The 23,514-nt window shown below is 46.5% G+C and overlaps 1 protein-coding gene across 1 annotated transcript in view; it reads left to right on the forward strand.

The window, feature by feature from the left end:
- Window positions 1-23,514, forward strand: part of LOC121533418 (breast cancer anti-estrogen resistance protein 3) — an 87,715-nt gene that overhangs the window by 18,707 nt on the left and 45,494 nt on the right. Inside the window, exon 3 of the mRNA XM_041839355.2 lies at window positions 2,977-3,019. Coding sequence (XP_041695289.1) covers window positions 2,977-3,019 — 43 coding nt within the window. The remainder of the gene's footprint in view (window positions 1-2,976; window positions 3,020-23,514) is intronic.

Consider the following 23,514-nt stretch of genomic DNA (forward strand, 5'->3'; position numbering starts at 1 on the left):
GAAAGTTCTCCTATCTCCACAGAGGAACTCTGGAGTTCTGTCACCTCCCTGACCAAGGCCCTTCTCCCCCGATTGCTCAGTTTGGCTGGGAGGCCAGCTCTAGGAAGAGTCTTGGTGGTTCCAAACTTCTTCCATTTAAGAATGATGGAGGCCACTGTGTTTTGGGGGATCTTCAATGCTGCAGAAATGTTTTGGTACCCTTCCCCAGATCTGTGCCTCGACACAGTCTTGTCTCGGAGCTCTAGGGATAATTCCTTCGACGTCATGGCTTGGTTTTTGCTCTGACATGCACTGTCAACTGTGGGACCTTATCTAGACAGGTGTGTGCCTTTCCAAATAATGTCCAATCAATTGAATTTACCACAGGTTGACTCCAATCAAGTTGTAGAGACATCTCAAGGATGATCAATGGAAACAGGATGCAGCTGAGCTCAATTTCGAGTCTCATAGCAAAGGGTCTGAATACTTATGTAAATAAGTTTTTCTGTTTTTGTTTGATCATTGTGGGGTATTGTGTGTCGACTGATGAGGATTTTTATTTATTTAATCGATTTTAGAATTAGGCTGTAACGTAACAAAATGTGAAAATTTTCAAGGGGTCTGAATACTTTCCGAATGCACTGTATATAAGGAAAATGACTTCAATAAGGTGACTTGACTTAAGTTATTTTGTGCACAGCAGAGCACTGATCCACTGTACTAAGTTGAGGGATTTGCCCAGAGTCACACTTTAGTGTGCATGTGTCTTAAGGCTTCTGCATGCTTCGGTTGGGCTGGCGCCTTGCCTAACCCGGCTAGGCGAACCGAACGAGTGTGCTCGCATACTCCCTTAAAAGACCTTTGCTTGAAAAACTAGAAAAAATTGTAATAGTACTGATTGTCCCTCTTGAGACGCCATGACCATTCCTCAAAATAGTCAGAATTAATGTAAGATAACTCAAGAAATCTATCATTAATTTTGACGTTTTTGCAGAGGAGATCTTAGTCGTGGAATTTTGCATCTGACTAGGATGTTTTGGTGCAGTATTTCTCAAGTGAAAAAATTTGCATGAGGACAAGTTGTCTGTCGTTGAATGATAGCAGGCACTTCATTGAATAATTCCTACTGTTGACCAATCGCTGGCGAAACCCTTGCCGAAGTCCAAAACGAACAACCATGTCACGAAATGTCGTCATAATAAATGCACGAACTGTTCCAAACTGTTTCGGCTGGAAAGCATGCAGACGCCTTTAGGCATCCAGAACAACCTTTGACTGAGGGAGTGTTGCATGTCAAGTGCCCCTCTCTCTCAGTCAGTGAGTCAGAGAAGGGGAGGCTGTGTGCGGAAATCCAATTATAGCCAGGTCGTCTGTGTGTAACCTGCCCTGTCCTTGTCCTTGGCTTGACTGAGCTCCATTTGAACTTGAGGTTTGGGGAAAGTCAGTGGTTGAGCAGGGTACACATTTCCTCTCCAGGACACAATGCAGCTGTGGTCTGGCTGACACTCAGCCGGTCAAAAGGAGAGGCTCTTTGGCTGGCCTGTGGCCTCACTCGTCCTCTCACCAACTCTACGATGTGCCTCCCAACACCTCTGTTCTCTACCCAATACGAACAGGGAGGATGGGTGGGATATCTGTTCTCTTTATTAGACTGGGCTGTCTGATGGGAGCAGGTGGAACCTGTAATGTCCTGTCCAGTTCTATAGGAACACCACCGTACTGTGAACTGATTGTGATGTTACCTAACACTGTAGTTGTAGGTGTTGAGTAACAAGGCCAGCTCTTTATTCTGATGCGGATGGAGCGGCTTCAGAGCTGAACCAGCCAGCGCAGCAGCCTGCCTGTGTTGTGTTCCTCTGAGGTGGCGTGACATACCACTCACTCACCCTGCTGAAAGAGAAGCCAGGTTACTGTGTAGGCTGACATGGAAGAATGGACAGAGGAGAGAATGTTCAGCTCTCCCCACAGTGAGTAGATGAGACGCGGTCGTACAGCAGCTAAATGGAGAAAGAGCTGTTTAAGAGCTAGTGGCCGGCGTTGAACTTCTTAGGATGCAGCAAACATACTCTTTTCAGTTTATTTTACTCTCAACCGTATTTCCTGCTGCATTCCCGCCTTTCTCTGAAAGTTGAGAGGAAAGAAAATAGAAAGGGCCATCACAGTAGTCTGGTGAGTTATTTCTAGATTGTAATTCTACTGTAAATCCTTTGGTTTAGATACTAACTCGCTTATTCAACATTTTGTATGGATTAAGGGGCAACTTGAAATTCCACTGTTTTTGTTTCCTACTCCACGAAGGCTCTTAAACGAGATGTTTGTGTTTTTTCCCTTCACAATTCCTAGGAAAAGTGGTGAAAGGCTCAAGGAATTACTTCCCCTCCTGACTGACTGTAACACCTCTGCATCAAGGGCTTGGGTTCAACTTCTCTAAACCCCCCCAAAAAAAACATTTCAGAGTAGAGACAGAGGCAGAACTCAAATAAACAGAACTTTTAGCAGAGATCTGGGAATGCATCCACACTTCCTCAGGGATTTGAAAATAACTCATCTTAGCTTTTAGAAGTTATGTCCTCTCAAAATGCATTTCTGACATCTCAAGTGATTCTGAGAATTTTGGGAGGACTAGCCCTGCTAATGACATGGCATTTTAAACCCCCTTTCCTCCTCTGATGTATGAAACAGGACAGATGTGTCTCATACCCCTCTGTGAATTTGCCAGTGGGGTCAGAAAAAGGGGACATGTGGCTGTGACTTGTGTGGGAGCTGGGTGGGTAGACTAGTGGGTGGGGGTGCGATGGAGGGGAGGCAAGGGGGCAGGCAGTGTCTGAGCATGCCACTCCTGTCAGAGAGGAGGTAGACCCACAGTCAGCAGCCAGGATAGCAGTAGCAGTAGCTCTGCAGACGCATCACAGCACAGGGAGGGAGTGGAGGGGACCAGAAGAAGCCAGTAGGAATGTGTGCACTCAACAGAACCCTATCTCTGTCTCTGTTCCCCAGGGACCCCAGCAGCAGCATGGACCCCACCATGGAGTACGTCAAGGTAGGAACCCATTCAACCCACTTACCTATTCCACTGCTGCTTGAGACACAGGGCTCAACAGGTGTCACTAGTGTTTTGTTTTTCTTACTGTATTTTACTTCTGATTGAGAAGTGGTCAGAAAGATTGAGGGTTGAGGGTGTTTTAGTCAGGACTGGCAAGACCACTCCAGTCTTACAGGTTTAGGTTTCTATTTCCTTTGAGTGTCAGTAAAACTGTAGTAAGTACTGTAAGGATACATAGTTCAGCTTTTTAAAGTTGATGTAACACTAATTCCTCTGGGATATCTGATACAGTTTTAGATTCGTTTGGTAACTGTGAGGTCAGTGAAATAGGGCAGGAATGCTAGTAGCTTCTAGGGACCTCTCTCTCTGTCGGAACATTAACACACGATGTTGATCTGACATCGAGGATATGAAGTCTCTCAGTTAATTTTTCCAGGATTTTAAAGGATATAGGACGAAAGATCAGTGGTGGAAAAAGTACTCAATTGTCATACTTGAGTAAAAGTAAAGATACCTTAATAGAAAATGACTCAAGTAAAAGTGAAAGTCACCCAGTAAAATACTACTTGAGTAAAAGTCTAAAAGTATTTGGTTTTATATATACTTAAGTATCAAAAGTAAATGGAATTGCTAAAATGTAGTTAAGTATCAAAAGTAAAAGTATAAAACATTTCAACTTCCTTATATTAAGCAAACCAGACGACACAATTTTTTTTTTTTTTTTTTTTTACGGATAGCCAGGGGCACACGCCAACACATAATTTGCAAACAAAGCATTTGTGTTTAATGAGTCTGCCAGATCAGAGGCAGTAGGGATGACCAGGGATGTTCTCTTGATAAGTGTGTGAATTGGACCATTTTCCTGTCAAAATGTAATGAGTACTTTTGGGTGTCAGGGAAAATGTATGGAGTAAAAAGTACATAATTTTCTTTAGGAATGTAGTGGAGTAAAAGTAAAAGTTGCCATAAATATAAATAGTAAAGTAAAGATACCCCAAAAAACGACTTAAGTAGGACTTTAAAGTATTTTTACTTAAGTACTTTACACCACTGCGAAAGATAGATTAATAGACAGTAAATATCTATACATGGAGAAGACATGAGAGTTCATGATGTGTGTACTGTATGTGTGTGTGTGTTCCTGTGTTTGAGTTTTATAAGATCTGATGATGTCATGCACTATTCTTTTGACTACAGTATTTCTGTTCATAAAGTTTAGCTGTGAGACAATGTCCTCTACAAGCTTTGTTTCCTGTGTAGATATAGTATTGTATACCAGTGGAGGCTGCTGAGGGGAGAACGGCTCATAATAATGGCTGGAACGTCGCGAATGGAATGGTATCAAACCATGTTTTTGATGTATTTGCTACCATTCCACTGATTCCGCTCCAGCCATTACCACGAGCCCGTCCTCCCCAATTAAGATGCCACCAACCTCCTGTGTTGTATACCCATTGGTTAATGGCAGAGAGAGGGGTGGATTTGTTTGAAAAGGGGTGAATATCCAGACATATCCCTCATAAGCCCTCAACTATTATCCCAACGCCACTGGAAATCAGTAAGCAGGAGACTGTGATCACTAGATTTTTATGTTTTGTCTTAGAAGTAGCCACACTGTACCCATCTGCAGTTAAGGTTCTGAGTAATGTCTTCAGTGGAGTAACGTCTCTTTGGTTAAAAAAGTAGCAGATACTACTTGGGGTAGAAAGGAGTCGCTCTTAGATGTAATTGATGTGGAACAATGTTCAATTTCTGCCAAGAAGAGGGACATTTCTCTTTAGACTTTTTAGCGATGTAGTGCTCTAAATAGTTTTTGTATGGTACACGTTTAATAGCTGATTAACTGATGTCTCTACCTATACTTCCTCTTTATGTAAGGTTGATGTGTGCATACATCATTCTACTCTCTCTAAGGCTGGAGGCTATCAAAAAGCCTCATAAGGAAAAGGATGAGTGAGGGGAGGAAATGTCCTCTATCTAATACACTAATCTAATTTCTTGCCAGGCTACGAGGCACTTAGTCTCAGAAGTAGGGCAATGCATCAAACAAATCATATTTCCTATTACCTTCACCTGTGTCCCTGTACACTGTGATTGGGCTTGAGCGATGACTGAGGCCTGTGTGTTCTGATACCACACTACCATCTCTCTCACACATCTGACATCTCTCTCGCTCTCTTTTGCACAGTCACACATGCTCATTCACCCACTTCTTCACTTTTTCCTTCACCCACTTTCTCAGTCTGTCGCTCTTTCCCTGGGCTGCTTGCCTCATGGAATAGGATACTCTCAGGCCAGTGTGAAAAGCAAACCCAGTGGTTCCTCACATGCAGGTCAGGAGAGAAAACCAAACAGCTCTCCCATCAGAAGCCATGGCAGCCTGTCATCAACACACACACCACTCTGCTACTTCACTATCTCACTAGGGTAGTAGGTAGTCCTAACCACCCCTCAGGGCACTGGCTCAATATGCCTTAGAATGAGAAAGTCGTCCAAATCAGAAACACACAGTTTAGACTTTCACTCGATTGTCACGTACCCTCTCCCGTTGTCAAATATTAATTCTCTAATTTCCATCTCCAATCATTCATTCATGCTTAAGGCGTCCGCATACTTCCCATCCGAAACGGTTCGGAACAGTTTGTGCATATATTATGACAACATTTTGGAACGTTTTTGTTTGTTTTGGTCTTCGGCAAGGGTTTTTCGGCTGTTCGTGCACACACATGTTTTCTCTCGCGGCAAACCGAAGTTCGGTAGCCGAAGTCTACGCCCCTTCATCAGTGATTGGTCAACAATAGGGATTATTCAGTGTTTGATGTCATTCAACGAGAGACTAATTGTTTTCATGCAGATCAGCTTTAATATTGCAGCTTCCATCAATGTAATTGTCTGCATCATTTCCAATCCCCCATTTATATATATACACACACAGATACATGCATACATACATACATACATACATACATACATACATACATACATACATACATACATACATACATACATACATACATACATACATACATACATACATACACACACATATATAAATATACATACCTATACACATACATATACATACATACATACACATACATATATACACTACCGGTCAAAAGATTTAGAACACCTACTCATTCAAGGGTTTTTCTTTCTTTTTACAATTTTCTGCATTGAAGAATAATAGTAAAGATATCAAATCTATGAAATAACACATATGGAATCATGTAGTATCCAAAAAAGTGTTAAACAAATCAAAATATATTTTATATTTGAGATTCTTCAAATAGCCACCCTTTGCCTTGATGACAGCTTTGCACAATCTTGGCATTCTCTCAAACAGCTTCACCTGGAATGCTTTTCCAACAGTCTTGAAGGAGTTCCCACATATGCTGAGTGTCACGGTTCCCTCAGACAGAACCCAGAAGCAGACCAGGACAAGGAGAGTTGAACGAAGGTGAGGGTTTATTACAGATTCAAAAAGGTGCAGAATAATCCAGGGACAGAGCGGGCGGCGTGGATGAGTTGTTGAGGGTGCAGTTGTAGGTCCAGTGATGGCTCGGCAGCCGCCGACCATCAGGCAGAGGTAGGGTGAAGGTTCCGGACGAGTGACTGCAGATGGAACAAAAACGGAGGTAAGTAACAATAAACCAACAAGGTACCAAACAACAAAACTAACGCTAGACGCTCTAGGACTGATACTCTGATACACCTACTGTTCATGGCTAACGATCCGGCAGGAACTGGATGTTCGGCCAGAGCCTAAGAAGGGTGATGATCAGGACCAGGTGTGCAGATTGCTGATGGGATGCAGGTGCGGAAAACAAGAGCGCTCCCGGAGCGTTCCCGAACCCTCGGGAAACTGGAGATTACGAACAGGAAAAACTAGTCACCAGACAGGACCCGACTCAGACAGCCGGGATCGTCACAGTACCCCCCTCCGGCAAACGCCACCGGGCGGACTCCCGGAGCGCCAGGATGGAGGCGGTAGAAGTCACTGATGAGGTCCGCATCTAGGACCTGTCGCCGCGGAATCCAACTCCCTCTCCTCAGGGCCATACCCCTCCCAGTCCACGAGATACTGGAAACCCCGGCCCCGCCGTCTGGAATCCATGATGCGCCGCACCGTGTAGGCAGGACCACCTCCGATCATCCGAGGAGGAGGAGGAGGAGGCGGAGGAGGCAACAGAGGACTGAGGAAGACAGGCTTGAGGCAGGAGACATGAAAGGTGGGATGGACTCTGAGCGTCCTCGGTAGTTTGAGTCGAACTGCCACTGGATTGATCACCTTCTCCACCACAAACGGACCAATGAACTTCGGTAACAACTTCCTAGACTCAGTCCGTAACGGAAGATCCCGTGTGGCCAACCAAACCCTATCTCCGATGGTATAGGTGGGAGCGGGGATCCGGCGACGATTCGCCTGGAGCTGATACCGGTCCGAAACTCTAAGGAGTGCCCTTCTGGCCCGATGCCAGGTCCGGTGGCAACGACGAATATGGGCCTGAACAGAAGGCACTGAGAGCTCCTTCTCCTGAGAAGGAAACAGGGGAGGTTGGTAGCCATACAGGCACTGGAAGGGAGACATCCCAGTGGCAGATGTAGGAAGAGTATTGTGGGCATACTCAACCCAAGGCAACTGAGAGACCCAGGAGGTGGGGTTGGAAGAGACCAGACAGCGTAGCGTGGATTCCATCTTCTGGTTGGCTCTCTCCGCCTGACCATTGGATTGGGGGTGAAAACCAGATGTGAGACTGACTGTAGCTCCAATGGCCAAACAGAAGGACTTCCAGACAGCAGAGGTAAACTGAGGGCCACGGTCGGAAACGATATCACTGGGCAAACCGTGGACCCTGAAAACCTCCCTAACCAGGATCTCGGACGTCTCCAAGGCAGAGGGAAGCTTGGCAATAGGCACAAAGTGGGCGAACTTGCTGAATCTGTCCACGATAGTCAGAACGACCGTGTTCCCCTCAGAAGCGGGCAACCCAGTGACGAAGTCCAGGGCCAGATGCGACCATGGTCGCGGGGAATAGGAAGGGGGTGAAGTAGTCCAGAGCTGGGCCGATTGGTACTCTTATTCTGCGCACACACTGGACAGGCAGCAACAAACCCCCGAGTATCCTCGGCCATGGCAGGCCACCAAAAAGCGTCTGCGAAGAAACGCCATTGTCCGAGCCACGCCAGGGTGACAAGCCATCTTGCTGGCGTGGGACCATTTGAGGACAGCAGGACGAACCGACTCAGGCACAAACAACCGACCGGGTGGACCGTTACCGGGACCGGGCTGAGTCCGAAGGGCCGCCAGCACCTCCTCCTCAATCTTCCACATAACTGCTCCCACGACGCAGTTCCGGGGGAGAATTGTCTCGGTCTTGGACCCACTCTCCTCCGTCTTGGAGAACATCCGGGACAAGGCGTCCGCCTTGCCGTTCTTAGATCCAGGTCGGAACGTCAGGAAAAACTTGAATCGTCCGAAAAACAACGCCCACCTGGCCTGGCCGGGAGTTGAGACGTTTAGCCGATTGCACGTAAGCAAGATTCTTGTGGTCAGTCCAGACAATAAACGGTTGCTCCGCCCCCTCCAACCAGTGGCGCCACTCCTCCAAGGCAAGTTTCACCGCGAGAAGCTCCCGGTTACCCACATCGTAATTCCTCTCCGCAGGCGAAAGGCGACGAGTAGTAGGCGCAGGGATGGAGTTTACTGTCCGTGGAGCATCGCTGCGACAGGATGGCGCCAACTCCCACATCAGACGCGTCCACTTCAACGACGAACTGACGGCCCGTGTCCGGTTGAGAGAGAATCGGTGCGTTGGTGAATCGCCTCTTCAAATCCAGAAACGCACGATCCGCCTCCGGATTCCACTTGAAGGTCCTGATACTGGAAGTCAAGGCAGTTAATGGAGCGGCCACACGGCTGTAATCCCGGATGAATCTGCGGTAGAAATTCGCAAACCCCAAAAATCTCTGGAGCTGCAATCTCGTACCGGGCTGGGCCCATTCCAGAACCGCTCTAACCTTCTCCTGGTCCATCCTAATCTCTCCCCTGGAGATGATGTACCCGAGAAAGGATGTCGTGTGGGCGTGAAACTCGCACTTCTCGGCCTTCACGAACAGGCGATTCTCCAACAATCGCTGCAGAACCTGCCGGACATGCTGGACGTGGTCGGAAGGTTCCTTCGAGAAGATCAGAATGTCATCCAGGTAAACAAACACGAAGAGACCGATCATATCTCTCAGGACGTCGTTCACCATACTCTGGAATACCGCTGGAGCATTGGTCAGTCCAAACGGCATCACCTGATACTCGAAGTGACCCATCGGTGTATTGAAACCCGTCAACCACTCGTCCCCCCTCTCTGATCCGGACCAGGTGATACGCATTGCGTAGGTCTAGCTTGGTGAACACCGTAGCACCCTGTAAGGAGTCGAAGGCAGAACTCATCAAGGGCAGGGGATACTTGTTCTTGACCGTGATGTCATTCAACCCCCGATAATCAATACACGGTCGAAGAGAGCCATCCTTCTTACCCACAAAGAAGAATCCTGCCCCCAGGGGTGATGACGAGGGACGAACGAGACCAGCAGCTAGGGACTCCTTGATGTAGGTCTCCAACGCCTCACGTTCAGGTCGGGAGATACTGTATAACCTTCCCTTGGGGTAGACAGCTCCAGGGACCAGGTTGATGGCACAATCATATGGTCGGTGGGGAGGGAGTGACAGAGCCTTCTGCTTACTGAAAACTTCCCCAAATCGTGATATGTCTCGGGAACCAGGGACAAATCTGGGGGTTTAGCCTCAATCACCTGACTGGGAACCGAATGGGGGCAGGCAGTCTTGAGACAGTTAGCATGACAATCAAGGCTCCAACTCGTTACCTTGCCCGTCACCCAATCGAACGTGGGATTGTGTTCCTTCAGCCAGGGGTATCCAAGGACCAGAGGAACATGGGAAGACGGCAGAATGAAAAAATGAAATCATCTCAGAATGATTCCCCGACAACCGCATCTTAACCGGTTCAGTCCTCATCGTGATACGTGCCAGACTACTGCCGTTCAGAGTGGTCGCTTCAATGGCTTCCGGCAATTGCTCCTTGGAAAGCCCCAGCTGTTCCACCAACTCGGCATCAAGAAAGCTTCCATCGGCACCTGAATCGATAAAAGCGTTAAGCGCTAAGCTCTGATTCCTGTTCACAAGGGTAGCCGGGAAGCGGGGTCTGACAGAGGTACTGAGAGGTTGAAACTGGCTCGCTAAAAGTCCTCCCAACTTTAGCGAGCCGGGCAGTTTGACGACCGCCGGGAACAGGTGGAGATGTAATGTCCCGAGCGACCACAGTAGAGGCAGCAGTTGGTCTTACGTCTATGTTGACGCTCCTCCTTGGTTAACCCGTGCCGCCCCACTTGCATGGGTTCAGAATCGGGAGAGAGATCCTCTCCACTAATCCTTTGTGGTGGAGAATGATCGACGTGTTCTGGTCCACCACCCGACCCGACTGGGAACTGAGAAGCTGATCGATTGGACGGACCCCATTGCTTCTCCCTCCTTCGCTCTCGGACTCGATTATCCACCCGAATAGACAAGGCTACCAAGCTGTCCAGGTCACTAGGCTCCGGATAGGAGATCAACTCATCCTTGAGCTGCTCCGACAGACCCTGGTAAAAGGCCGCTTGCAAAGACTCCTCGTTCCACCCACTCTCCACAGCCAACGTCTTGAACTCGATCACGAAGTCGGCCACGCTGCGAGTTCCTTGGTGAAGAGAAAACAGGCGCCTAGCTGCGTCCCTCCCTCGGACGGAATGGTCGAAGAGCTTCCTCATCTCGGCCGTGAACCCCTGGTATGAAGCCATGCAGGGATCCTGTCGTTCCCAAACGGCTGAAGCCCACTCCAGCGCTCGACCACGCAGCAACTCAATCACAAAGGCTATCCTAGCCTTGTCTGTGGCATAAGAGTAGGGCTGTAGATCGAACACTAATCCACACTGCATAAGGAAGGAACGGCATCTTCCCAGCTCCCCCTCATATTTATCCGGCGTCGGAACCTTGGGCTCACGGAGGGACACAACTTCAGAAGCGGCAGGCGAGATGGGTGAAACCGGTAGTGGGTCCTCCACCGGACACTGGCGTTGGTTCTGGACCTCCGTCAGACCGGTAGAAAGGTTCCGAACTGACAACGCGATCTCCTGTAGCACCGTGCTATGATGGCCCAACATCTTCTCCTGCTGGGTAATGGCATGGCGAACAGAGTCCAGGTCCGCTGGGTTCATTACTGGCCGGATCGTTCTGTCACGGTTCCCTCAGACAGAACCCAGAAGCAGACCAGGACAAGGAGAGTTGAACGAAGGTGAGGGTTTATTACAGATTCAAAAAGGTGCAGAATAATCCAGGGACAGAGCGGGCGGCGTGGATGAGTTGTTGAGGGTGCAGTTGTAGGTCCAGTGATGGCTCGGCAGCCGCCGACCATCAGGCAGAGGTAGGGTGAAGGTTCCGGACGAGTGACTGCAGATGGAACAAAAACGGAGGTAAGTAACAATAAACCAACAAGGTACCAAACAACAAAACTAACGCTAGACGCTCTAGGACTGATACTCTGATACACCTACTGTTCATGGCTAACGATCCGGCAGGAACTGGATGTTCGGCCAGAGCCTAAGAAGGGTGATGATCAGGACCAGGTGTGCAGATTGCTGATGGGATGCAGGTGCGGAAAACAAGAGCGCTCCCCGGAGCGTTCCCGAACCCTCGGGAAACTGGAGATTACGAACAGGAAAAACTAGTCACCAGACAGGACCCGACTCAGACAGCCGGGATCGTCACACTGAGCACTTGTTGGCTGCTTTTCCTTCACTCTGCGGTCCAACTCATCCCAAACCATCTCAATTGGATTGAGGTCGGGGGATTGTGGAGGCCAGGTCATCTGATGCAGCACTCCATCACTCTCCTTCTTGGTAAAATAGCACTTACACAGCCTGGAGGTGTGTTGGGTCATTGTCCTGTTGAAAAACAAATTATAGTCCCACTAAGCCCAAACCAGATGGGATGGCGTATCGCTGCAGAATGCTGTGGTAGCCATGCTGGTTAAGTGTGCCTTGAATTCTAAATAAATCACAGACAGTCACCAGCAAAGCATCCCCACACCATAACACCTCCTCCTCCATGCTTTACTGTGGGAAATACACATGTGGAGATAATCCGTTCACCCACACTGTGTCTCACAAAGACACAGCGGTTGGAACCAAAAATCTCAAATTTGGACTCCAGACCAAAGGACAAATTTCCACCGGTCTAATGTCCATTGCTCGTGTTTCTTGGCCCAAGCAAGTCTCTTGTTCTTATTGGTGTCCATTAGTAGTGGTGTCTTTGCAGCAATTCGACCATGAAGGCCTGATTCACACAGTCTCCTCTGAACAGTTGATGTTGAGATGTGTCTGTTACTTGGACCCTGTGAAGCATTTATTTGGGCTGCAATTTCTGAGGCTGGTAACTAATGAACTTATCCTCTGCAGCAGAGGTAACTCTGGGTCTTCCATTCCTGTGGCGGTCCTCATGAGAGCCAGTTTCATCATAGCGCTTGATGGTTTTTGCGACTGCACTTGAAGAAACGTTCAAAGTTCTTGAAATGTTCCGTATTGACTGACCTTCATGTCTTAAAGTAATGATGGACTGTTGTTTCTCTTTGCTTATTTGAGCTGTTCTTGCCACAATATGGACTTGGTCTTTTACCAAATAGGGCTATCTTCTGTTTTACCAAATAGGGCTACCCCCCCTACCTGGTCACAACACAACTGATTGGCTCAAACGCATTAAGAAGGAAAGAAATTCCACAAATTAACTTTTATGAAGGCACACCTGTTAATTGAAATGGATTCCAGGTGACTACCTCATGAAGCTGGTTGAGAGAATGCCAAGAGTGTGCAAAGCTGTCATCAAGGCAAATGGTGGCTATTTGAAGAATCTCAAATATAAAATATATTTTGATTTGTTTAACACTTTTTTGGTTACTACATGATTCCATATGTGTTATTTCATAGTTTTGATGTCTTCACTATTATTCTACGATGTAGAAAATTGTAAAAATAAAGAAAAACCTTTGAATGAGTAGGTGTGTCCAAACTTTTGACTGGTACTCTGTGTATTTACATTTTACATTTACATCATTTAGCAGACGCTCTTATCCAGAGCGACTTACAAATTGGTGCATTTAACTGATGATAACCAGTGGGACAACCACCTTTTTTTTATGGGGGGTGGGGGAAGAAGGATTACTTTATACTAATGATGAATTGAGTGGCGCAGTGGTCTAAGGCACTGCTTCGCAGTGCTAACTGTGCCACTAGAGATCCTGGTTCGAATCCAGGCTCTGTCGCAGCCGGCCGCGACCGGGAGACTGATGGGCGGCGCACAATTGGCTCAGCGTCGTCCAGGGTAGGGGAGGGAATGGCCGGCAGGGATGTAGCTCAGTTGATAGAGCATGGCGTTTGCAACGCCAGGGTTGTGGGTTCGATTCCCACGGGGGGCCAGTATAAAAAAATAAAAAAAATGTATTCACTAACTGTAAGTCGCTCTGGATAAGAGCGTCTGCTAAATGACTAAAATGTAAAATGTAAATGTACTATTCCAGGTATTCCTTAAAGAGGTAGGGTTTCAAGTGTCTCCGGAAGGTGGTCAGTGACTCCGCTGTCCTGGCGTCATGGGGGAGCTTGTTCCACCATTGGGGTGCCAGAGCAGCAGCGAATAGCTTTGACTGGGCTGAGCAGGAAATGTGCTTCCATAGAGGTAGGGGAGCTAGCAGGCCAGAGGTGGATGAATGTAGTGCCCTTGTTTGGGTGTAAGGTCTGATCAGAGCCTGAAGGTTCCCCTCACAGCTCCGTAGGCAAGCACCATGGTCTTGTAGTAGATGCGAGCCTCAACTGGAAGCCAGTGGAGTGTGCGGAGGAGCGGGGTGACATGAGAGAACTTGGGTTGAACACCAGACGGGCTGCAGCGTTCTGGATAAATTGAAGGGGTTTAATGGCACAGGCAGGGAGCCCAGCCAACAGCGAGTTGCAGTAATCCAGACGGGAGATGACAAGTGCCTGGATTAGGACCTGTGCCGCTTTCTGTGTAAGGTAGGGTCGTACTCTGCGAATGTTGTAGAGCATGAACCTGCAGGATCGGGTCACCGCTTTGATGTTAGCGGAGAACGACAGGGTATTGTCCAGGGTCATGCCAAGGTTCTTTGCACTCTGGGAGGAGGACACAATGGAGTTGTCAACCGTGATGGCGAGATCATGGAGCGGGCAGTCCTTCCCCGGGAGGAAGAGCAGCTCCGTCTTGTTGAGGTTCAGCTTGAGGTGGTGATCCGACATCCACACTGATATGTCTGCCAGACATGCAGAAATGCGATTCACCACCTGGTTATCAGAAGGGGGAAAGGAGAAAATGAATTGTGTGTCGTCTGCGTAGCAATGATAGGAGAGACCATGTGAGGATATGACAGAGTCAAGTGACTTGGTGTATAGAGAGAATAGGAGAGGGCCTAGAACTGAGCCTTGGGGGACACCAGTGGTGAGAGCACGTGGTGCGGAGACAGATTCTCGCCACGCCACCTGGTAGGAGCGACCTGTCAGGTAGGACGCAATCCAAGAGTGAGCAGCACCGGAGATGCCCAACTCGGAGAGGGTGGAGAGAAGGATCTGATGGTTCACAGTATCAAAGGCAGCGGATAGGTCTAGAAGGATAAGAGCAGAGGAGAGAGAGTTAGCTTTAGCAGTGCGGAGAGCCTCCGTGACACAGAGAAGTTAAATGACCAATCTTGAAAATGACCAATCTTGAAAACTGACTGGTTTGGATCAAGAAGGTCATTCTGAGAGAGATAGCAGGAGAGTTGGCTAGAGACGGCACGCTCAAGAGTTTTGGAGAGAAAAGAAAGAAGGGATACTGGTCTGTAGTTGTTGACATCGGAGGGATCGAGTGTAGGTTTTTTGAGGAGGGGTGCAACTCTTGCTCTCTTGAAGACGGAAGGGACATGGCCAGCGGTCAAGGATGAGTTGATGAGCGAGGTGAGGTAAGGGAGAAGGTCTCCGGAAATGGTCTGGAGAAGAGAGGAGGGGATAGGGTCAAGCGGGCAGGTTGTTGGGCGGCCGGCCGTCACAAGTCGCAAGATTTCATCTGGAGAGAGAGGGGAGAAAGAAGTCAAAGCATAGAGTAGGGCAGTGTGAGTAGGACCAGCGGTGTCATTTGACTTAATAAATGAGGATCGAATGTCGTCAACCTTCTTTTCAAAATGGTTGACGAAGTCATCCACAGAGAGGGATGAGGGAGGGGAAGGAGGAGGGGGATTCAGCAGGGAGGAGAAGGTGGCAAAGAGCTTCCTAGGGTTAGAGGCAGAGGCTTGAAATTTTGAGTATATATACATATCTTTTTAAAATATATTTTCCTTTATTATTTTCCACTAACCCTACCACCCCTCCCCTAATTGGAGTAAACTAATGAACAACAACACTTAGGCTTCTACTTCTAGCTTATACATACTAAAGAAACATCCCTTTTTCAGGACCCTGTCTTTCAAAGATAATTCATAAAAATCAAAATAACTTCACAGATCTTCATTTTAAAGGGATTAAACACTGTTTCCCATGCTTGTTCAATGAACCATAAACAATTAATGAACATGCACCTGTGGAATGGTCGTTAAGACACTAACAGCTTACAGACGGTAGGCAATTAAGGTCACAGTTATGAAAACTTAGGACACTAAAGAGGCCTTTCTATTGACTCTGAAAAACACCAAAAGAAAGATGACCAGGGTCCCTGCTCATCTGCGTGAACGTGCCTTAGGCATGCTGCAAGGAGGCATGAAAAAATGTATGCACTCACTAACTGTAAGTCGCTCTGGATAAGAGCGTCTGCTAAATAACTAAAATGTAAAATGTAAATGAGGACTGCAGATGTGGCCAGGGCAATAAATTGCAATGTCCGTACTGTGAGACGCCTAAGACAGCGCTACAGGGAGACAGGACGGACAGCTGATCGTCCTCGCAGTGGCAGACCACGTGTGATCCGAAAATCACAACTGCGGGACAGGTACAGGATGGCAACAACAACTGCCCAAGTTACACCAGGTACGCACAATCCCTCCATCAGTGCTCAGACTGTCCGCAGTAGGCTGAGAGAGGCTGGACTGAGGGCTTGTAGGCCTGTTGTAAGGCAGGTCCTCAACAGACATCACCGTCGCTGGACCAGACAGGACTGGCAAAAAGTGCTCTTCACTGACGAGTCGCGGTTTTGTCTCACCAGGGGTGATGGTCAGATTTGCGTTTATCATCGAAGGAATGAGCGTTACACTGAGGCCTGTACTCTGGAGCGGGATCGATTTGGAGATGGAGGTTCCGTCATGGTATGGGGCGGTGTGTTACAGCATCATCGGACTGAGCTTGTTGTCATTGCAGGCAATCTCAATGCTGTGCGTTACAGGGAAGACATCCTCCTCCCTCATGTGGTACCCTTCCTGCAGGCTCATCCTGACATGACCCTCCAGCATGACAATGCCACCAGCTATACTGCTCGTTCTGTGTGTGATTTCCTGCAAGACAGGAATGTCAGTGTTCTGCCATGGCCAGCGAAGAGCCCTGATCTCAAACCCATTGAGCACGTCTGGGACCTGTTGGATCGGAGGGTGAGGGTCACAGCAAGAACTGGCAAATCTGGTGCAGTCCATGAGGAGGAGATGCACTGCAGTACTTAATGCAGCTGGTGGCCACACCAGATACTGACTGTTACTTTTGATTTTGACCCCCCCTTTGTTCAGTGACACATTATTCAATTTCTGTTAGTCACATGTCTGTGAAACTTGTTCAGTTTATGTCTCAGTTGTTGAATCTTGTTATGTTCATACAAATATTTACACATGTTAAGTTTGCTGAAAATAAACGCAGTTGACAGTGAGAGGACGTTTCTTTTTTTGCAGAGTTTACATTTTACGGACACAATCTATTTTACGATAGTTATATTTTGTTTGTTTTTAGGCCTGTCCTTCCTCTACCCTCAACCTCTTTGTTTGTAGTTAGATGTAAAATTGCACGACTAAGATCTCCTCGGCAAAAACGTCAAAATTAATGACAGATTTCTTGTGTTATCTTAGATTAATTCTGACTATTTTTAGTAAATATATACTGGCTACGGCGTTTCAAGATGTACAAACAGTACTATTGCTGCTTTTATCTCATTTTTCAAGTGAAGGACTTTTAAGAGACTATGCGAACACACTCGTTCGGTTTGCCTAGCCGAGTTCAGCTAGGCGCCAGCCGAAACAAAGCATGCGGAAGGCTTTATTCAGTCACCTCAACATGTTGGGACAGGAACATGGACCACCTCTTCCCTCATTACTAATTGTAATGTTGGAGAGAGCCACCAGCCTTGTCTGACTCAGCTTGATGAGTTGTTGTTGATACCAGGTCAGACTGTGTTATATGAGAAAACATCCCGAACGCTGTGACATCAGAGCCCTGTCCTCACCTCAGCTCACCTCAGAAGGATTAGACAGATGGGGGTGCAGCTGAGATCATGCAGGGCCTCATTCTTAGGCAAGAGTCATCTATGCCCTTTATCCTCTCCACAATGAACCTAGCTATACGCACACACATTAACACACGTCCACACACAAACTCTGAGGTGAGTTTCACCAGATTCAGGATGGGTCATAGTGTAGAGTTACTCCTGTGGTGTTTAACCAGCACTAGAGAGGCCTGACGAAGCACAGCCCGCCTCACACAGCCTCATCCTACTGTGTGCTGTACTGGGTAGACACAGTGCAGGAGGATTTCCATATGGGAAAGCCCGGAGGATGGCAGGACTACAGCAGACTGGCGCACCTCTCCCATTGTTTGGGTGGGAGATTAATCTGCTGTGTGTGGGGCCTTCACTGCTGAACTGTACTGTCTGACCCAGGCCTTACTTAACAGCCATGATACTGTATCTACTGTTACTGTAAGCTTCACACGGCCCCTCAACACAGCCCATCCAGGTGTGTTTGTTTTTCCACTCAGCCGGGCCTTAAATGAATACACTATTGAAGCAACAATGAATGTTTGCCACACATGAACAGGAAACATCAAAGGCTGATGTACCAAAGTCATTTCCTGTGGGAAGGTGACCTGTGTGTGAACACGGAGCTGGTCAGAGTAATGCCTAATGACCACAATCATACTGCAACCGACCACTGGGATAGTGGTTTACATGGGTGGACTATAGAGACAATACAACAGATAGACCAGGGCTGGTCTGAGAATGATTGAATGTAGCCACAGCATGGGCGGAAACTGTTGTGTGTGAAAGTCTTGTTGTTTTGCCTCTGATTTGACATGGCTGCAATCTTCAAAGCCAATCTAGAAGGCGGGAGAGTGGAAATTGTTCAAGAAGGACTCAACGCCTAAAATATCCTATTTTTCTGGGTGGAGCCCAACTTCTCTGTCTGGGAGTGTGTGGTGTTTATGAGAGGTTTAAAATCATGGTTATGTAATGAGCCTCACATTGATTAGAGTGTGACTAACTGTCAGAGTGACTCACAGATACAGTCACAAAGACAAAATGGTGTCAGATAAAAAATAAAAAAAATATTTCACCTTTTTTTAACCAGGTAAGCCAGTTGAGAACAAGTTCTCATTTACAACTGCGAACTGGCCAAGATAAAGCAAAGCAGTGCGATAAAAACAACAACAACACAGAGTTACATATGGAATAAACAAAACGTACAGTCAAAAACACAATAGAAAATCTATATACAGTGTGTGCAAATGTAGTAAGTTATGGAGGTAAGGCAATAAATAGGCCATAGTGCAAAAATAATTACAATTTAGTATTAACACTGGAGTGATAGATGTGCAGAAGATGATGTGCAAATAGAGATACTGGGGTGCAAATGAGCAAAATAAATAACAATGTAAATAGCAATATGGGGATGAGGTACTTGGGTGGGCTAATTACAGATGGGCTGTGTACAGGTGCAGTGATCGGTAAACTGCTCTGACAACTGATGCTTAAAGTTAGTGAGGGAGATAAGTGTCTCCAGCTTCAGAGATTCCAGTCATTTGCAGCAGAGAACTGGAAGGAATGGCGGACAAAGGAGGTGTTGGCTTTGGGGATGACCAGTGAGATATACCTGCTGGAACGCATACTACGGGTGGGTATTGCTATGGTGACCAATGATCTAAGATAAGGCGGAGATTTGCCTAGAAGTGATTTATAGATTACCTGGAGCCAGTGGGTTTGGCGACGAATATGTAGTGAGGGCCAGCCAACGAGAGCATACAGGTCACAATGTTGGGTAGTATATGGGGCTTTGGTGACAAAACGGATGGCACTGTGATAGACTAAATCCAATTTGCTGAGTAGAGTGTTGGAAGCTATTTTGTAAATGACATCGCCGAAGTCAAGGATCGGTAGGATAGTCAGTTTTACGAGGGCATGTTTAGCAGCATGAGTGAAGGAGGCTTTGTTGCGAAATAGGAAGCCGATTCTAGATGTAACTTTGGATTGGAGATGCTTAATGTGAGTCTGGAAGGAGAGTTTACGGTCTAACCAGACACCTAGGTATTTGTAGTTGTCCACATATTCTAAGTCAGACCCGCCGAGAGTAGTGATTCTAGTCGGGCGGGCGGGTGCCAGCAGCGTTCGATTGAAGATCATGCATTTAGTTTTACTAGCGTTTAAGAGCAGTTGGAGGCCACGGAAGGAGTGTTGTATGGCATTGAAGCTCGTTTGGAGGTTTATTAACACAGTGTCCACTGAAGGGCCAGATGTATACAAAATGGTGTCGTCTGCGTAGAGGTGGATCTGAGAGTCACCAGCAGCAAGAGCGACATCATTGATATACACAGACAATAGAGTCGGCCCGAGAATTGAACCCTGTGGCACCCCCATAGAGACTGCCATAGGTCCAGACAACAGGCCCTCCGATTTGACACACTGAACTCTATCTGAGAAGTAGTTGGTGAACCAGGCGAGGCAGTCATTTGAGAAACCAAGGCTATTTAGTCTGCCAATAAGAATGCAGTGATTGACAGAGTCAAAAGCCTTGGCCAGGTCGATGAAGAGGGCTGCACAGTATTGTCTTTTATCGATCGCGGTGGGGAGGTGGGGAGGGGGGGGCATGGGCAAGTTGCAGTGGAGGGTGCAGAGCTGGTGGCCGGGGTAGGGGTAGCCAGGTGGAAAGAATGGCCAGCCATAGCAAAATGCTTATTGAAATTCTCAATGATCGTAGATTTATCGGTGGTGACAGTGTTTCCTAGCCTCAGTGCAGTGGGTAGCTGGGAGGAGGTGCTCTTATTCTCCATGGATAGAGGAGGATAGAGATCCAGGACGAGAGACACCTGCTACTCCAGTAGACTCCTCAGTGAGGCACTGGAGTGTAGAAGAGAGAGGGGGTAGAGAGTGAGAGACTGATAGAGAGTGAGATAGAGAGAGAAGAATGGAAAGAGACAGCACAAGAGAGAAAGAGTAGGGCGAGAAGAAGAGAGAGGAAGAACAGGAGGACAACAAAGACAGGATGGAGAACATCAGGCCTAGTCGATTGTCTGGTTAAAGGTTGGGTGAATAAAATAAGAAATTCCCTTAGGTTGAGGACTTTTTTCAAATCCAATAAATGTTCCATGTTGATTCAACATCATCAGATTTAATTTTGGGGTTGAAATGACGTGTTAACAACGTTGATGCAACCGGTTTTTGCCCAGTGGTGGCTAACCGCTCATGAAAGAGCTTTAAAGGGAACAATGGCTCTCTGTGCCTCCTGAGAGATCTCCAGCCCTCGCTAAACACCAGATGAAGACCCTTTGGCCCTCCATGTGGCCTGCACAGCACGGCATAGCCCGCAGAAATACACACACAGAAATACACACAAAGAAATACACACACAGAAATATACACAGAGAAATACACACACATAAATATACACAGAGAAATAAATACACTCTATTTGTGGCAGGCAGGGTGAGAGCTGGGTTAGAGAGATACAATGTTTTGCCAGAACTACGAAAACATTATAAGTTTGGATTTATGACAATACTTCTAAATAGGAACATGAGAGCAGATAGCTTCTCTGGACCTTTCATCTGTAGGATGAGGTCGTTCAGAAAATTGCTGCAGAAATTAGTTGCTCATCTCACCCAACTCTCCAAGCCCCACTCATACATAATGTACATGGTGTGGCTAGAATATGCAGTACAGGTGTGATTGAGTTGGACACAGACTGTATATAGCTGTCAGCTGCTCCCTGTTAGAGGCAGATGCCAGCAGGTTTATGAGGACGGGATCCATAAAACCCAAGTACCAGTGACACCCTCAGGATAGTTATCTTCTCTACCTCAGCCAAACAGTTGTCCTTCATCACTCCCTGTTGCTCCTACCTACAGTACCTACTGTACGTGTATCCTAGACGAGTTAGAACTGAGTTTTGCCCTTCAGCAGGGTCATAGTCCACAATCTAGTCTACCACACTGAAAGAGAAATGGCACTCTCTAGTGGTTTGACTTAAGTACTACAGTATAATTTATGCAGCCGAACAGCTGGACAGACATTATTAAAGCGCATCCACTGATAATACTAGTAAATCTCTTGATAATCTGTTGTTATCCTATTCTTTACAGGAGTTGAATTAAAATACATTCCAATATGCTTTCCATATTGTATTTTTATTATCCATTGTAGTTTTCCAAAAGTCTAAAAGAACAGACATTACACACTGTTTCTAGAGCTTTTATCTAGAAATGACCAAGAGAAAAAACATGATGTTATATGTGATATATCAATGTAGCACAGTTGGCACTGGTCAATTATGCTCTGTGGTTCTGTGCCAGCATTAGTGTTGTGTGTCACGTTTCATCACAGTGTTGTCATCATCAGTTTCACTGACATGCTAAAGGCAGTCTGATCAATAAATCACATACTGAAGCATGGGCGCATGCTTCCACCTGGCTCTATCTGTGTTGGGAGGTTAATAATGGTTGCATAATGAACATGGAGTCAACTGAATGTCTCAGTCGAAACTCTAAAATGAAAACTACTATTCTGAGTTGGCTGTTCGCCCATTCCACCTGGAGAAATAAACGTGTATTTTTTGGGGGTACTTTTCTTAAACACAGTGATTTGAAGGTTGTGAAAACCCTCTAACTGGTCCCTCTCTTTCCCAGGGGAATTTCTGGGGCTTTATTGAGTGCAATTTGCTTGTTTGGTGTGTTTCCTGCGGGAGAGCATTCCTGCACGGTGTAGAGAGGAAGCCAGCCTGCCTTCCCTAATGTCTTTTTCTACACTTTATGAGCGATTTGGGTGCAGCAGAATGGAACCCAGCATTTCTTAATGGCTCTTGGGTAATTACACCCCCCCAGTTATTGGACCTCCTGGCCCTTTCCCTTTCCAACTGCCGTTACCCCGACTGATTTGGTGGAGTTCGTGTTTGAGTTTTTTGTTCTAAAGGTGTTGCAATCAATGATGCCAACTTAGCAATTTTGTTGCTAGATTTAGCAACTTTTCAGACTACCCTGGCAACTTTTTTTTCAAACAGCACCTAGAAACAAACATAGCTACTTCAAAAAAACAAAAAATGGAACTTTTAGCAACTTTTGAAAAGTGACTCAAATGCAAAAATGGACACATTTTCCCTCAAAATGACACAAAAACGATTTTCTCTGTCACACACTTTGCCTGGCTGCAAACGTGCATTATGAGTGACGTCAGCAGCAGGCGCTCAGCTCGTGCACAGGCAGCAGCAGGCCAGCCAACAGAACAACAACCTGGAGAGAGCTGGAGAGAGATGCCTAGCGCACACATCATTATTTGAGTTAAATTGATTGTTCAATAAGATAGCATATATACCTTGTTATTAGCTTGTACCTATAATTGTTGATCAGTTAGGTAGCATGTTAACTAACTACCAATACACTGCTTAAAACTATAATTGTTCAGAATGTGTAGGTTTACTAGTTAAAAAGAAAATAAATAAAATGTAATTGTTCAATAATGTGTAATGTGTAATTGTTCAATAATTCAATGTGTTGTGTTTAAAAATATTACTTTTACAAATAAAAATATGTGATAATAAACAAACAAATGTGAAATCATATTTGTCGCCGAGATGGCCAGTCAATTTGAGTAACGTTATTGTGTATTCCACGTAATGACGCAGTTTTACGTTATTACGTAATGACGTCATCGCGCGATGACATCACAACGTAATTTAGCAACTTTGAGCAACAAATCGACCTGCCTCTAGCAATTTCCTCTGAAAATTATTTGGCAACACTGGTTGCAATAGGTTTATTAATGGTGAAAGCAGAGGCTGCGTTTAGACAGGCAGCCCAATTCTGATTTTTTTTTTGATTACACTAAATGGTCTTTTGACCAATCACATCAGATCATAAGACCAATTAGTGAAAAAAATATCAAAATTGGGCCGCCTGTCTAAATGCAGCCAGAGAGGCCCACTTAACAGAGTATTCACTTTGCATAGTTTAAGATTGGC

This window comes from Coregonus clupeaformis, chromosome 20 (genome assembly GCF_020615455.1).
Source record: "Coregonus clupeaformis isolate EN_2021a chromosome 20, ASM2061545v1, whole genome shotgun sequence".
Classification (NCBI taxonomy): domain Eukaryota; kingdom Metazoa; phylum Chordata; class Actinopteri; order Salmoniformes; family Salmonidae; genus Coregonus; species Coregonus clupeaformis.